This window comes from Trichomycterus rosablanca, chromosome 20 (assembly GCF_030014385.1).
Source record: "Trichomycterus rosablanca isolate fTriRos1 chromosome 20, fTriRos1.hap1, whole genome shotgun sequence".
Lineage (NCBI taxonomy): Eukaryota > Metazoa > Chordata > Actinopteri > Siluriformes > Trichomycteridae > Trichomycterus > Trichomycterus rosablanca.
This window is the reverse complement of record NC_086007.1, coordinates 5,146,640-5,162,950: the sequence shown is the minus strand read 5'-3', so window position 1 is coordinate 5,162,950 and position 16,311 is coordinate 5,146,640. Positions and strand designations below refer to the sequence as shown.

The window sequence follows — 16,311 nt, the reverse complement described above, 5'->3', positions numbered from 1 at the left end:
GGGTAGCTACTGACAAGTTAAGATGTAATGAGCAAATGAGGGGATTTAAAAAATATTTACTTTGCATTTGTTTTTTTTCTCTTGCACTGATTCACATGGTTAAACAGCCAATCAGAGAACAGTTTTCCTCTGAACGGCTAAACAGCTTGCTCAGTTAGTGCTGATGGGTGTTGATAAATACTACCAGTGCAAGAAACACCTCTCACAATTTTGGTGGAAATGTAAAGCCTCTATGACAGACTATCAGCCATAGTTACTGATTTATTTATGCTCTGTTGGTACTGGCTTACTATCGCCCATATTTTGTTGGGTGTGCCCGCTCTATTAGCTTTAGTCATCTTTCTCAATGCCCTTCAGCTGTGAATAAGCGTGGTAAAATTTTATATTGGTGTGCCCCAGCATTTAAATGAAGTATGAGAAGCTGGAACCAAGACTCACCCTTGGGTAGAGGACAGGATTAAACTTCAGACTAGTTACATCATCACACAGCAGCTGAAATGAAGCACAGCCAACACTGTTATTAGCTTCTGCTGTATAATTATATACAAGGTTTTTATTTAGCACACAGTTGCGCACAACTGCATACTGTATTTAATGAGAATTATGGGTGGGCAGACAGTTCTCACCTTGGCTATCTGAGGTACACTGGGCAGCTGAGGCAGTCCCTCCAATGGGATCCTGTCATGAAGTGTCTTCGTCTTTGACCTGAAAAGTAAAATGGAAAACAAAAGATAAACATATTTTTAACCTGATCTTTATTATTGTTTTAAAGAGCAGCTGATCATTAGTGCAGGGACAAAAAAATCAACACCAAAAAACAATGAGCTTAAAATCTACATTAGACTAGATTTTAAATGTTAATATTATGTGGGTATGTGTTGTACCTGAGCATAATGCGAAGGAATTCCTGACCTTCAGCCTCCTCATGTTTCAACGACATAATGAGGTGCCCCAAACTGCTGCCTGTACAGTAATAGTTCATGTGTTCCTGCGGAGACAAAGAGGGATAGTCAATTATTACTCACTCACTCACTCCACTTATCCAATTAGAGTCGGGGGGTGGGGGTGTAGCCTATCCCAGCTTTTCAATGGGCGCAAGGCACAGCGTAACACCCTGGACGGGGCCTGCATGTTTTTGGACTGTAGGAGGAAACTGGAGCTCCCGAAGGAAACCCAAGCAGACACGGGGAGAACATGCAAACTCCCCGCCTGAGGATCGGACCCAGGACCTTCTTGCTGTGAGCCGACAGTGCTACCCACCGAGCCACCATGCCACCCAGTTAATTATTATACATATTTAATTTAATCTTCCAAATTACTTACCAGCTCCATATCATTTTTACAAAGAGAGATGAAGAAAATATCATTCTTTTTAAATTTAAATATTGAAATATACAGCACTGTTCAGTGTTAGTGTCAGTTTCTCACACCCATCAAGCTGTCACTGAATCATAAAAAGCAAAGACAGCTTCTCCAAAAACAGCCATCAAAAGAGGAACTATTTCATTCTCTAGTATGAATATGCAAGTGTAAAAATACCATTCAGCTAAAATACAACTGTTAAAAAACAAAATGGATAATACAAAGAATGTACAGTTGATTATTGTTTTAAGTTGCCAGAAAAGACAACAGCTTTGATGCTTGTTCTCCTTGAGTCTCGAGAGGTGGATCAAGGTGCTATAGGCTTATGAGAGACCACACGTAAAATTTGAATGCTTCTTTGTTCAGAAATTATTTTACTTTACTAGCTGGGCCCCATGCTTCCCTCCTTAAAAGGTTAGTTATTTTAACAAGTATGTTAGTTAGTATGTGTTCCTAATCATTAAAGTCCCAATACTGCAATGGCATACTGTACAAGTGACTGTTGTCAACTGAATTTAATGACCGTTAGTCATTTGTGGCTTATTTTCACTCACTGTGCCCAAAAAGTGCTTGCGGTAAGCTCGTGCTGTGCTGTTGCTGTCGAGCCGGTAGCTGAAACCGCCTCCTCCCCCAGGACCCGTCCCATCAGCCTCCTCCTCCTCACAAAAACTACTGTCCGAGGATGTCGGGGTGCCCACTGGCGCTTCTGCATCCTCTATCCAGTAACCTCCAAACTGAGGCAGGATCACCTGAGGGTATGGGCCGCCCCTTTCCAACACCTATAAAATGAAATGAAAATGTTACTGACAGCACAGCAATTACACTGACCCAATTACAGTTATATGTGCAAAGTGTAAACTTACATCTTCTATTCGGGGGTATGGGATGTAATCATCCTATGAGAAAGAAAATGAATATCAGCTACATGTATGTATAAAAGGAAAAGTCTTACCAATACAGAACAAATAACAATATTGAACTGACACACATGCACCAAAACAAATATGCAAAATGTACAGAAATGGAACAAGGGACATTGTTCAAGCCCAAACATGGGCAGTTTGTACTGTTTATAATGTAAATGTAAATCTGTCAAAGAAGGCCAAAGAAGATCAAGGATTGCTGACTGTCATGAAGTTACCTGACCTAAAGCGTATTGAGTATTTCTGGAGTGTAATTAGGTGTAATTATTACTTATAAGGTACCACAAAGAAAAGAAAATGCTACAATTAAGACTTGTACTGACAAAACTACATCTTTATGCTCAACAACTTCTTTTGTGTCTCTATGACATTAAAACAAACGTTTTAACCACAAAAATATAATGCAAACACATGCACACACACACACACACACACACACACTCAAACACAAATGCACAACCATAAACACTATCTTCACACCTTGTGCTTCTTAGTCTCCTCATATTTAGGAAGCTGAAGTGATCCATGGGTGCATTAAAGAGGGTAAAAGCGAATAAATAGTTAAAACAACAGCAGTTCAATTCCGCACCAAATCTCCATTTGTTACTGACCTGATCAGCCATAACATTAAAACCACCTCCTTGTTTCTACACTCACTGTCCATTTTATCAGCTCCACTTACTATATAGAAGCACTTTGTAGTTCTACAATTACTGACTGTAGTCCATCTGTTTCTCTGCATGCTTTGTTAGCCCCCTTTCATGCTGTTCTTAAATGGTCCGGACTCTCCCAGGACCACTACAGAGCAGGTATTACTTGGGTAGTGGATCATTCAGACCACTGCAGTGATACTGACATGGTGGTGGTGTGTTAGTGTGTGTTGTGCTGGTATGAGTGGAGTGGATAAGACAGCAGCGCTGCTGGAGTTTTTAAACACCTCACTGTCACTGCTGGACTGAGAATAGTCCACCAACCAAAAATATCCAGCCAACAGCACCCTGTGGGCAGCGTCCTGTGACCACTGATGAAGGTCTAGAAGATGACCAACTCAAACAGCAGCAATAGATGAGCGATCATCTCTGACTCTACATCTACAAGGTGGACCAACTAGGTAGGAGTGTCTAATAGAGTGGACAGTAAATGAACACAGTATTCAAAAACTTAAGCAGCGCTGCTGTGAAAGCTACAGTGTATCACAAAAGTGAGTACACCCCTCACATTTCTGCAGATATTTAAGTATATCTTTTCATGGGACAACACTGACAAAATGACACTTTGACACAATGAAAAGTAGTCTGTGTGCAGCTTATATAACAGTGTAAATTTATTCTTCCCTCAAAATAACTCAATATACAGCCATTAATGTCTAAACCACCGGCAACAAAAGTGAGTACACCCCTTAGTGAAAGTTCCTGAAGTGTCAATATTTTGTGTGGCCATCATTATTTCCCAGAACTGCCTTAACTCTCCTGGGCATGGAGTTTACCAGAACTTCACAGGTTGCCACTGGAATGCTTTTCCACTCCTCCATGACGACATCACGGAGCTGGCGGATATTCGAGACTTTGCGCTCCTCCACCTTCCGCTTGAGGATGCCCCAAAGATGTTCTATTGGGTTTAGGTCTGGAGACATGCTTGGCCAGTCCATCACCTTTACCCTCAGCCTCTTCAATAAAGCAGTGGTCGTCTTAGAGGTGTGTTTGGGGTCATTATCATGCTGGAACACTGCCCTGCGACCCAGTTTCCGGAGGGAGGGGATCATGCTCTGCTTCAGTATTTCACAGTACATATTGGAGTTCATGTGTCCCTCAATGAAATGTAACTCCCCAACACCTGCTGCACTCATGCAGCCCCAGACCATGGCATTCCCACCACCATGCTTGACTGTAGGCATGACACACTTATCTTTGTACTCCTCACCTGATTGCCGCCACACATGCTTGAGACCATCTGAACCAAACAAATTAATCTTGGTCTCATCAGACCATAGGACATGGTTCCAGTAATCCATGTCCTTTGTTGACATGTCTTCAGCAAACTGTTTGCGGGCTTTCTTGTGTAGAGATTTCAGAAGAGGCTTCCTTCTGGGGTGACAGCCATGCAGACCAATTTGATGTAGTGTGCGGCGTATGGTCTGAGCACTGACAGGCTGACCCCCCACCTTTTCAATCTCTGCAGCAATGCTGACAGCACTCCTGCGCCTATCTTTCAAAGACAGCAGTTGGATGTGACGCTGAGCACGTGCACTCAGCTTCTTTGGACGACCAACGCGAGGTCTGTTCTGAGTGGACCCTGCTCTTTTAAAACGCTGGATGATCTTGGCCACTGTGCTGCAGCTCAGTTTCAGGGTGTTGGCAATCTTCTTGTAGCCTTGGCCATCTTCATGTAGCGCAACAATTCGTCTTTTAAGATCCTCAGAGAGTTCTTTGCCATGAGGTGCCATGTTGGAACTTTCAGTGACCAGTATGAGAGAGTGTGAGAGCTGTACTACTAAATTGAACACACCTGCTCCCTATGCACACCTGAGACCTAGTAACACTAACAAATCACATGACATTTTGGAGGGAAAATGACAAGCAGTGCTCAATTTGGACATTTAGGGGTGTAGTCTCTTAGGGGTGTACTCACTTTTGTTGCCGGTGGTTTAGACATTAATGGCTGTATATTGAGTTATTTTGAGGGAAGAATAAATTTACACTGTTATATAAGCTGCACACAGACTACTTTTCATTGTGTGAAAGTGTGATTTTGTCAGTGTTGTCCCATGAAAAGATATACTTAAATATCTGCAGAAATGTGAGGGGTGTACTCACTTTTGTGATACACTGTATGTAAAGAAACAGATGGACTACAGTCAGTAATTGTACAACTGTGTAGAACTACAAAGTGCTTCAATATGGTAAGTGGAGCTGATAAAATGGATAGTGAGTGTAGAAACAAGGATATATATTTGTGTGTGTGTGTGTGTGTGTGTGTGTGTGTGTGTGTGTGTGTGTGTGTGTGTGAGTGTGTGCACCAGATGTTCTAAGCAGGTATTGTGGAGGAAACACAAATGAAATAGGGCTAAACTGATGTGCTGACTTTTAACAGTCAGTCACAGCCAAAAACAGCCTTCTCAAAAATAACTTTTTTTTATTCCCCTTGAATAAATAATACCACAGCATTCCTCTAATGATTATGCTACTGGTGAATCCAAATCCAGTGACAAAAATCTGGTTAATATACTCTCTGATTTTCTAACTACTCTACGTTTTAGCTGATGCCACTGATGACAAATGTCCTTGCAGGAATGTACCACCCTTTAAATACACCCAGCCCTGATATACTGAAGTGTTTCAGCTTAGACTGGACTGCAGTTAATTTAGTTGATTTCCAGCGACAGGGTTAAGGAGTCATGACACTGTGGATAATAGGAGATAATAAAGGACTTATCTTCATAAGTGTCTGTTTCAATACAGTGTACACAGAGCAGATTAGATTCAGTGTGTGGTCATGGCATTAAACAGCAAGAGACTGGATAGAGCTGCACGTATCGAACACTTTCAAATCCGACCCTTGTTGCACTATTTATCCCCCACCTTCAGTGCTGAATCATTCATCTTTGAATTTCTCACTACTTTACACTAACAGAGCACACAGACTGTCTTGCTTTTAAATAAGACTTGTGATCTCATACATGTGTGAATCACAAACACAGAAATATAAATATCAAGAAACCACTCACTATTCAGTTCAACTTACAAGGTTCCCTTTTATGTGTGGAGAAGGTTTTTATCATTTATACCCAGTGCTTTTAGGACTACTTCACTCTTTCGGTTAACACTTTAATCATCACATCTAAAGCATATCCGCAGACCATTAGTTAGACAAAGTATGTAGAAACCTCTCCTAGTAACAGATTTCAGGTATTTCAGGCACACCTATTTCTGACAGATGTATCAAATCAATCATATAAAATAAATATTATATTAGCCCTTTCCTGTTTAGGCATAACTGTGTCCATGTGCACAAGGCAAGATCTATAAAGACAGTGAATGAGAACAGACTAACTTAGTCCTATGTCTAAAAAACTGGCCTTAGACTTCCATTATTAGTGAGTTTTGAATTAAAAAGTCAGAGTTTTCTGAAACTCTTCCTTCAAGAGCTCCACTCAGGAAAAACCAAGCAACCTCAAATGTGGAAACTAATTGCAGCTAATTTCCATAATCTTCATTGTACCTGTCTAGTATAAGTATTGTTGGAAATAGTCTTTTGGGCAACACGGTGGCTAAGTGGGTAGCACTGTCGCCTCACAGCAAGAAGGTCCTTGGTTCGATCCCCAGGTGGGGCGGCCGTGTCTGCGTGGGTTTACTCTGGGTGCTCTGGTTTTCAGTCCAAAGACATGCAAGTGAGGTGAATTGGAGATACTAAAATGTCCATGACTGTGTTCAATATAATCTTGTGTAATGAGTAACTACCGATCCTGTCATGAATGTAACCAAAGTGTAAAACATGATGTTAAATCCTAATAAACAAACAAATAGTCTTTTTTTCAATGTATCAAGCACTAGATCATTTAAATTGACCTCTAATACACCAAGACCAAATTCTTTTTTCAAATAAAGATCTATTCTTGCACAAAACATGTTCAAATTCTTGTTTGTACTAAATACTTATGCAGTACAGATGTGGTAAATAAAGTCTGGATTAAAAAGGCTGAAGTATTCCATCCTTCACTGACATTTCCTCAGCTTTGATTATGGCTTTTCAATCGTCTTTTAACATTAAATACAGGATAAATCTTGTTGATCTCCTTCCTCAGAGCGCTCTTGGTATTGATCTGATGTTCTTTACCTACAGGTTAATATACACCGTGTGTCTGGCTTACACACACTCAGACCAGTGAGTCATCCTCACAAAACTCTCGCTATCAGATCCCCCACATACAGCACTAACTAAACCCACACTACTCAGAAAAGTTTGAGTCGAATCGATGAGGCTTTGAAAGAAGCCAGTATATTTTTCCCTCCTGTGTGATCATTCAGTCAGGGCAGATAGGCGGCCTGCCCCACTGCTCGCCCAGCTGGACTGAACCATTCCAACTCTCCTATAGCATTCGAGGACAAAATAATAACCCTTTCTGACATTCTTCAAGTACACAATCCAGATAACAGCCCGGGAAAGCTGAAAGACCACCTGCAGGCTAATACAGTGCATCCTCTCCAGCATCCCAGGGATTAAAGAAGTCGGCACTCACCTGCATCCTTTCCAGCATGTCGAAGAACTCAGCAGACTGAAAAAGACAAAATAAAATGAGAACAACAAAAACTACTGTGTCCAGTATTTAATATATTTTTTAAACATATTAAGACGATCACTTAATTCAAGTGGATGCAAACTTTGCCAGCTAATTGCCACCCTTTAGTGATGTCTCCCGTATGCACAACAGCTACCAATCAGGGAAAGTAAGGACCAGCACATCTCCCAGGACATAAAGCTAGCCAATGCCTCTTTTTAAAATACAGATTATTCAGTCATGATGGGACTAAAAATGCCTGGAGGGAAGCCCAAACTACCCTATTTTGTACACATGAGCTTGCCCCAGGTTGGCTAGTGAAAAGTACTGCTAAGACTGAGTGTCTCTTCCACCTAAAACAAAGCTAACTTTGCTCACTTGGACTTCCATAGAGGCCTGTAGTTTTTCTCTGTAAAGGCAATTTCATATCATATGCAGATCATAACACTGTACATTCCTAAATAAGCATAAAGGTTAATAAGTACAAAGACCTGAACTTAACCCCACTGAACACTTTAAATAAATTGTAACACCAATTGAGAGGCAGTTGGACCTCACAAGTGCACTTAATGGGTACAAATTTCCACAGGCACTCTTTAAAATCATTTTCAGAAAAGGTAGTAAACACAGAGATAACAATACATTTACTTTTGTTTTGATAGCCACTGAGTATTTATACAAGATCTGTTTCATTAGAAAAAATGCAGTGGTTATTATTTTTAATATTTTTATTTTTAGCTGTAAAGATTTTGCTCTTCCCTTTTCCTGATCCAATCTTAGTGGTGATACACCACTGCCTAAGGCATTATATTGTCTAAAAGAATGAACCTTATTCAGCTATGTAATGTGTAGATTAGTAATTCTTTATCTGTATATTTTTTCATGTGTATAACACATTGTACATAAAAAAACTGTTATTTAATCTACATACAAAAACTGTTATTTAATCTACATATAAAAACTGTTATTTAATCTAGTGTTGACACACACCCAAACGCACCGATAACTTAAATGAGATACATATAGAAGACATCTAAATCAAAGAAAAATTAATGTTGTCTTACCTTAAGTAAGCATACTGAGCCCACTGTACACAACACTACGATTATTACACTAAATCGCTTGTTTAAAATGTAAAGATGCTCAAAAGAACATAAAGAAATTCTAACAGGTGTCGGTGGGTGGGAAACGTCGAGAGGGGAAAATATCACCTGGTTAAATATTAATTCTCCAAGGGTTGTGACCAACACGGCTGCACAGAGTCAACAAAGCAAGACCAACAAGGGACCATGGCTGCCAGGATAACCTTGGAGATTTAATACAAGACCCATAACACAGATGCAGGAGCAAAAGAAAACAGCTCCATCTAAAATCCAGCCGTAAGATGAGAACCTCCAAGAACCTAACAATTTAATCTAGTTTTAATTTGATTTACTAGAAGAAATTTTAAAATGTTTTTACACTTTATTCATCTTAATAATTGATTTTGTTAGTTCATTGTATTTTGACTACTTGATTTTTTTAAATTATTATTATTATTATATTTATTATTTTTCTCTTTTTCTCCCAATCTAGTTGTATCCAATTACTCAATTATACAGTATATCTCCTTTACTGCTGCAGACACCTACCCTATCCAAGAAGGGCTGTACAATATACACAACGATCTAATAACAAATACATATGACAAATATGGCATGAATTAGACTGCTGGCACATCATCATATCTTCCAAACTTAAATATAGCAAATATATTTTATAAAACGGATAGTTCCGGTCCTAAAATCTGATTGGCTGAGCCGCGTTCGAAGCCCTTGTAAAATCCCCGATAAACGCACACCTAGGACCACCTCACATAATTCCATATTAATACGCCACTGAATAGAAAAAATTAATGTTATTTTCGCCCTCATGTTGCCTAGCAACACTGTTAATCGAACTATTTTGCGTCGCGGAAGAATGCTTTATTGTAAGTTTATACACAATAAATACATTTATGAATTAAACATTGTTGTATTTATTATATTTTATGTTGACCGCCGTTTTATAAAAGCAATAAGCCACTCGAGACCGTGCATTACTGTTATGATTTTAGCACGGGGAAAGAAGTTTTAGGCACTCCGCTTTGCGTCGTGCCAAAAACGTCATCCCCGTGCTAAAATCACAGTAATGCACGGCCTCTCGTGGCTTATTGCTTTAATAATTACAGACATAAGCTCTGTTAAATATAAAGTCTTTTGTCTGTTTACAAAAGCTCAATAGAAAATCTACTGTTGTCATTTGTCAGTCAGCCAGTTACTCCTGGGTAATGATTTTGAACCTGCCCTTTCCTCAACAATACAAAACATTGCTAACAGAAACTTAAACACTGTAGACTTTACACTGTAAAATATAATCTATTGGTACTTATAGACTTTGGATAAATTTGAATGTAAACGTGCATGTGCCGGGGCAAAAATCTGTCTAGAATATAGAACCAAAAATAAAAAAAGTAATGCTTCACATAGACCTACACATGATCAGGGTGTCCTTATCTCCTACAGTGGACTGTGCTGCTGCTCCACAGCTGATTATAAGCATGCAATGTCAGACTAGATGCTGTGATGCCTAAAAATATATTTTCACCCATGAAAAACATCAACAAGTTCTCATGGCAAATGTCAGTGTGCACTATTATTCAACCCCCAGTCTCTGTGGAACACTGTGGCATTTACCTTAGAATTTCAAGTCACATCGTTCACAGCAAGGAAGCAACAGACTCGATTAAAATATTTGTAAACAAAGAACGGCTGCTTCTGAAAATTCAGTGCAATGCCATTAAGTATCACTTAGATGTGTTTATCCTGTAGGACCTTTACCTTAGTGTATACTATATAATGACATTATGACCATAATTAACCAGGTATGTGGATATCTGACCAGAAGCTGGTTGGACAAAACCATTGGGCCAATTCCAAAACCATGAGCATTATTCTAGCAGATATATTTGGCATTAGATTCTAGGAGTCTTTGGAAATTTGTTATTAACTTATTTCATGTAAGTCATATTTTTTGCATTATTTAGTTTAATTGAGAATGGAATCAATACAAGCTGTAGCTTTTCCAGATCACACTTTCAAAATGATAGTCCTACATTTATTTAAGCTAGACAATACACAACAGTATCACATAGGACTACAAGTATGTTTCCCTGTTTTCTGTTTGTGAATTAATAATAAATCCTATTTTTAGGCGCCCAGGTGGCACAGCGGAATATTCTGCTAGCACACCAGCGCTGAGATTCCGAACTCCTCGGTTCGAAACTCGGCGTTGCCACCGGTCAGCTGGGCGCCATCTAGCGGGCATAATTGGCAGTGTTTGCAGCAGACGCGATTCTGCTAGGGCGGGATGACCGGACTATGTTGGTGGGGTCTTTAAAACGCTGTGTACGGACCCTGATTGGCAGATAGAGAGGTGCCTGTGCAGAGCGCATAGGTGAAAAAGGGTTCAACTAAGGGCTGCACATGCATCGGAGGAGCGGAAGACAAATTGATTATGTTAAATTGGGAGAATTTATTATTCTATTTTCAAAATAGAAATGTAGATTATTATTTTGATGGTACAGAAAGTCCTAAATTGTAATTTTACTGTCTGGCATGACCCCTAATTTATTCTTACACTGTCTATAGTACACAGACATAACAGTGCCAAGGGCTTAAAGGCTGCCACACAAGAAAAACCTCAGAAAGCCTCAGCTCCAAAATTGTCCCCTGAAAGCTAGAATGAGGACTGTTTTAGCAGGAAATCCTCAAAGCACATAGTGATGGAAAGCTTGGTTGACTGCGGACAGTTATACTTGTGTTTCCTGGATTACATTTGACTTAATGGACATAGAAAGACATACAGGTATTCTGGTCCAAGTAGATCTGAATGTTCAGTCCATTTCTTGTTACAGACATTTTTATTACCGTTATTACTCACAATGTTAATATATAACAATATTAATATAATCCAATCACACCACCCATATAAACCAAGCACACTAGTCATAAATGCTATGATGTAAATGCAGTTGATTCCCTGACTGGCTGGTATAACCTTTTATTTCAGTATATATTCCTGTGTAGTAAAATTAAACCCATAAATAATCTCACTTTGCCGATTCATCATACAAAACATGAGCTACATGTACAGCTTCACTAACCACAAAACCACATCACATAGATTTCGTCTTTTATTTGCACACTCCATTTACCACCCTCCCCCTTCCCCAAACACACACTCTTATTGAACATTACAGGCTGTGTCATACCTCTTTTGTTGGTGCGTTGCTCATCTGTGGACTCTTCTACACACAACAAGAACAGGACTACCGGGTGCGCCTGGAAGATCTGACACACCACTCCACAACCGGTCCTACCAGTCTGTGCCTCTAGATAACTTTCTGTCTTCTTACTTCTCTTTTTCTTAGGCTATACATATAGCAAACTTTTTTTTTCTTTGCTACCCTGTGTGGAGGAACTTATCAGCTACAAACACACCCTGCTTTTCTTCTTCCCTCTTTTACAGTCTTGGGAGCGGTCATCAGCTGCAACGTACCACCGTGGCATCAACACTCTCAACTGAGTGTGTGTGTGTGTTTGTGTGTGTCAGTGTGTGTGCATCGAGGAGGTGTGTGTGTGTGTGGGGGGGGGTGGGATTTGTGTTTTGTAAATGCAAAGTTTCCTGCCAGCTCTACCAACCAGAGAACAGGTGGTTCAGGAAGTGCATACTTGGGGCCATACAGTTAGGGTTAAAAGTTTACATACAGTTGTAAGGGGCGTCTTGAGATGATATCTGCTCCTGTGGCTTTTCTGTGACTGAATAATTTAAACACAATTTTAAAAGTGTATTTAATACAGCAACCTGATGATTGGCACTGCTACTTCTGTGTGATTATATAATTAGGGCCAGTTTGCATGGAGGATATTCTGCACTCAAAAGCCACTTTACTAAAAATACCTGTACAACTGCTCAATTAAATAATTTTGTTATATCATTATCAAATCAGCCATGTTCAAGCGTAATGCATACAATCAAAGGAGCTTTAGCTTATTTTGACATCAAACACCAGAATGGGGAAAAAAGATGTGATCTAAGTGGCTTCCAGAGTTTACACAAATGGTGCAAAGAAATAGAAAGTCACTGTTTGGCAGTTCTGCCAACAGAAACACTTTGTTGGCACTAATAGGGAGTCTAAAATAACTTAAATGAGCACTCATTACAATTATGGTGAGCAGAAAAGCATCTCAGAATGCACAACATGTCCAACCTTAAGGCAACTGAGCTACAACAACATATACATCCATGTACATAACAGACAGAGACAGACAGAATTTGGAGAGGGAGAGATGGCCAAGCTTCCAATGCTTCCAATGATCAACGACTGGTCTTGGTGAATACCTGTTTTTGATGCAGTTTAGTCAGTCACTAGTAAATTTCTGCTTTCTTACATGTTTTAAATTACTGCTGGTCAGTCATTGCACAACAGCTGTCAGTAAGATAGCACTAAAATGAAATCTAAAAAGAATTAAATGTGCAAGTGCTTAACTTGCAAATAAGGAGCAAGACAAATAACCAGTCAGACATGCTTCCTTTATTCCAGTGCAAAACATAATGACAACTGTCATTAAGATAAGAGCTCTGGTTTCCTCCCACAGTCCAAAAACATGCAGTCAGGTTAATCAAAGACACTGAATTGCTTTTTTTTTGTTACTTTTGTTATAATTAATTTTATTTTTAATTCATTATATATTGATTTAATCTAATTCTAGTTCTTTTAAACATCCTCTCTGACACCCAAGGAGGATGAGTCCCTGTTAAGTCTGGTTCCTGTCAAGGTTTCCTTCTTATTTTTCTATTTATTTATTAATTTTCTCCCATTTTCTCCCAATTTAGCGTAGTCAATCTGTCTTCCGCTGCTGGGGAACCCTGATTGCATGCGAGGAGGGTATGTTGCAGCTTACGCCTTCCTTTCCTTCTTCCTTTCACCCAAGCACTCTGCAAAGGCGTCTCTATCTGCTAATTAGGGTCCTTGCACCCACATAGTCCGGCCATCCCGCCCTCTAGCAGACACAGTAGCCAATTAGTGTCTACTGCGGGCACAGCCAATTATGCCCACTAGATGGCGCCCAGCTGACCGGTGGCAACACCGAGTTTCGAACCGAGAAGTTCAGAATCTCGGCGCTGATGTGCTAGTGGATAATCCCGCTGCACCATCTGGGCACTAAAGGTTTCATTCTTGTATTATTTAAGGAGTTTTTTTTTTGTGACACCGTTGCCCTTGGCTTGCTTATTAAGGGTTTTTGGTCCCCTCTAAAAAGTGCTGTGTAAATAAACCTGACCCATTTCTACATTAATGAGGTTCCATTTGACACTGAGAAAAAGATTATTTGATGTGTCTCTTGATCACAAAAAAACTTTCAAATTGAAGTCTTTTAAAAGAGGATTTAGGGCCAACAAATAATGTTTAAATTGTATATTTAATCCACACAGCCCTTAAGGAACCATTATTCTTTTAAGAGCTACTATTACTCTTTTACTCTCTTTCTCTCTCTCTCTCTCTCTCTCTCTTTCTCTCTCTCTCTCTCTCTCTCTCTTTCATTTCTGATAAATGCTGACTCATTTCAAGGTGACACCTACCAAATAACTGCAGTTTCCCAGCTCTACCATCCATCACAAACACAATCTGTGCCCTAACACAGTCAGTTCCTTTTAAATTAGTGCCTCTTACTCTGGGGAATGTCACATCATTTTGTCAGGTCAGAACGTAGATTTCAAAAGGAGCATAGTCACAGACATTTAAAAATGTAATTTGGCATACAAACGTCCATATAAAGAATGATTCTTAGAGCTGAAGAGTAGCTTGCAGTAGTACAAAGCAGCTTTAGCTAAGCTGGCAGTTAGACTATAAGTAACTGTTCTTGTAAACCAGAGATTAATGCCTATTACTAGTCCTTAAATCCTTTGGCATCTACAGACATTGTTAGAAATGACTGCAGTAAAAATAAAAACCTTTCCGAAGCAATGTGGTTGGACTTTGACCCATTTCTTTTGAGAAATGTGAAAATTGTGTTTTACTCAAGGTTACAAAACCTACTGTGGCTGATATTTTTAAAGTTCTTATTTTTTATAGTATATAAGTCAGAAGATTGACTAGGTCACACAAGGACCTTTCCCAGAACTAAACTAAACTGTTTTAGCTTCCTGTCCTTCCTCCTAAGTTCAGGTCGTTCTGCATCAAATTTCAAGTGACTGACAGCTGACTTTATTTTACCATGACATTTGATATATACCTTTTATTATAGAAACTCTTTCTCTTAAACTATTTTGATGTTAAACATACCTTTGTTTTTGCTCAGTAATACATAATTCATTGTTAACATACAAAGTCAAAATACATTACTTTGTAAGCTCCCCACTGTAGCTGAACATTTGCTAATCCATTTTAGGGCGGGGACCAGCATGTGAGAAATGCAAATAACTAAACATCATATAAACCCAAAAAATGACAGCATTACAATTATTCCTACAGTTAGTACACAACTGACCTTCATTGTAGGTGGCGCAGTGCGGGGTGGTGATGGTGGACATTCTCCCAGAGGTACACTGGAGATGGTCAGCAGCTCTTGTTTCCTAAAGAAACACACATAGGCACTTTTTATTGAAAGAGAACAGCACATTCACACATGTGAGCAGTGCAGTATTTCATTTAAAAAAGAGAAGTAAAGCACACACTCATACATACACAGAGAACGAGGACATGCAATGCTCTTCTCCAGAGAGAAAAGAGATCATATTTAAACCAGAGATCCAGAATATGACAGACAGACAGACAGAAAGAAAGAAAGAAAGAAAGAAAGAAAGAAAGAAAGAAAGAAAGAAAGAAAGAAAGAAAGAAAGAAAGAAAGAAAGAAAGGAGATTAAAAAGATGAGATAATCATGTATCCAGATACTTCTTCACCCACACAGTCTTTTAACACCTCCACATCAACCCACTAAATGATTCAGACTTGTAATTTGTTTACATGTCTGTCTCATTTGTTAGCTAATCAATGTGTCCTTATGTAGTCCTTGTATTTCTGTGACTCTGCAAATCAGCTCTGCACTCAAAGTCAGACACCTTGTTTACATCCCAGTGTTATAACTCCTAAATATGATGTAGTCTCAGTCATTTCTTTGTTATTCAGTGTAGTGAAACATACATTTTGTTTATATTTTAAGGTCATGCACACCACACCAGTGAAATCATCTATTAAACATTCTTACAGCTCCACTTAGCATATAGAAGCACTTTGTGGTTCTACAATTACTGACTGTAGTCCATCTGTTTCTCTGCATGCTTTGCTAGCCCCCTTTCATGCTGTTCTTCAATGGTGCTGGTATGAGTGCTAATGGAGTTTTTAAACACCTCACTGTCACTGCTGGACTGAGAATAGTCCACCAACCAAAAATATATCCAGCCAACGGCGCCCCGTGGGCAGCGTCCTGTGACCACTGATGAAGGAGGTGGTTTAAATGTTATGGCTGATCAGTGTATGTCTACCTATTATAGCAGTGCACACTAAATTATTTAAAATAAATTATAATAAACAATAATAAGAGTTTTTGGGAACACAGGTATCCTACACCTATACCAACCAATGCTTTCTGAACTTAATAACTGGTTGCACTTTCATAATCAACCGCAGATACTTTGAATAAACACTTTTTGTAATTTGACAGTAGTTTTTA

General features: G+C 39.2%; 1 protein-coding gene across 6 annotated transcripts in view; it reads right to left on the bottom strand.

The window, feature by feature from the left end:
* rap1gap2a (RAP1 GTPase activating protein 2a) overlaps positions 1 to 16,311 on the bottom strand; it is an 85,279-nt gene that overhangs the window by 16,606 nt on the left and 52,362 nt on the right. For 4 of the 6 annotated variants that reach the window (XM_063017288.1, XM_063017283.1, XM_063017286.1 and 1 more), the window contains exons 2-9: positions 15,129 to 15,213; positions 7,522 to 7,557; positions 2,766 to 2,798; positions 2,226 to 2,258; positions 1,917 to 2,141; positions 885 to 988; positions 627 to 705; positions 439 to 492 (exon numbers count right to left, since the gene is read on the bottom strand). In XM_063017288.1, coding sequence (XP_062873358.1) covers positions 439 to 492; positions 627 to 705; positions 885 to 988; positions 1,917 to 2,141; positions 2,226 to 2,258; positions 2,766 to 2,798; positions 7,522 to 7,557; positions 15,129 to 15,134 — 570 coding nt within the window. In that variant the 5' untranslated portion in view covers positions 15,135 to 15,213. The remainder of the gene's footprint in view (positions 1 to 438; positions 493 to 626; positions 706 to 884; positions 989 to 1,916; positions 2,142 to 2,225; positions 2,259 to 2,765; positions 2,799 to 7,521; positions 7,558 to 15,128; positions 15,214 to 16,311) is intronic. The other 2 variants (XM_063017284.1, XM_063017287.1) reach the window with 1 other exon arrangement.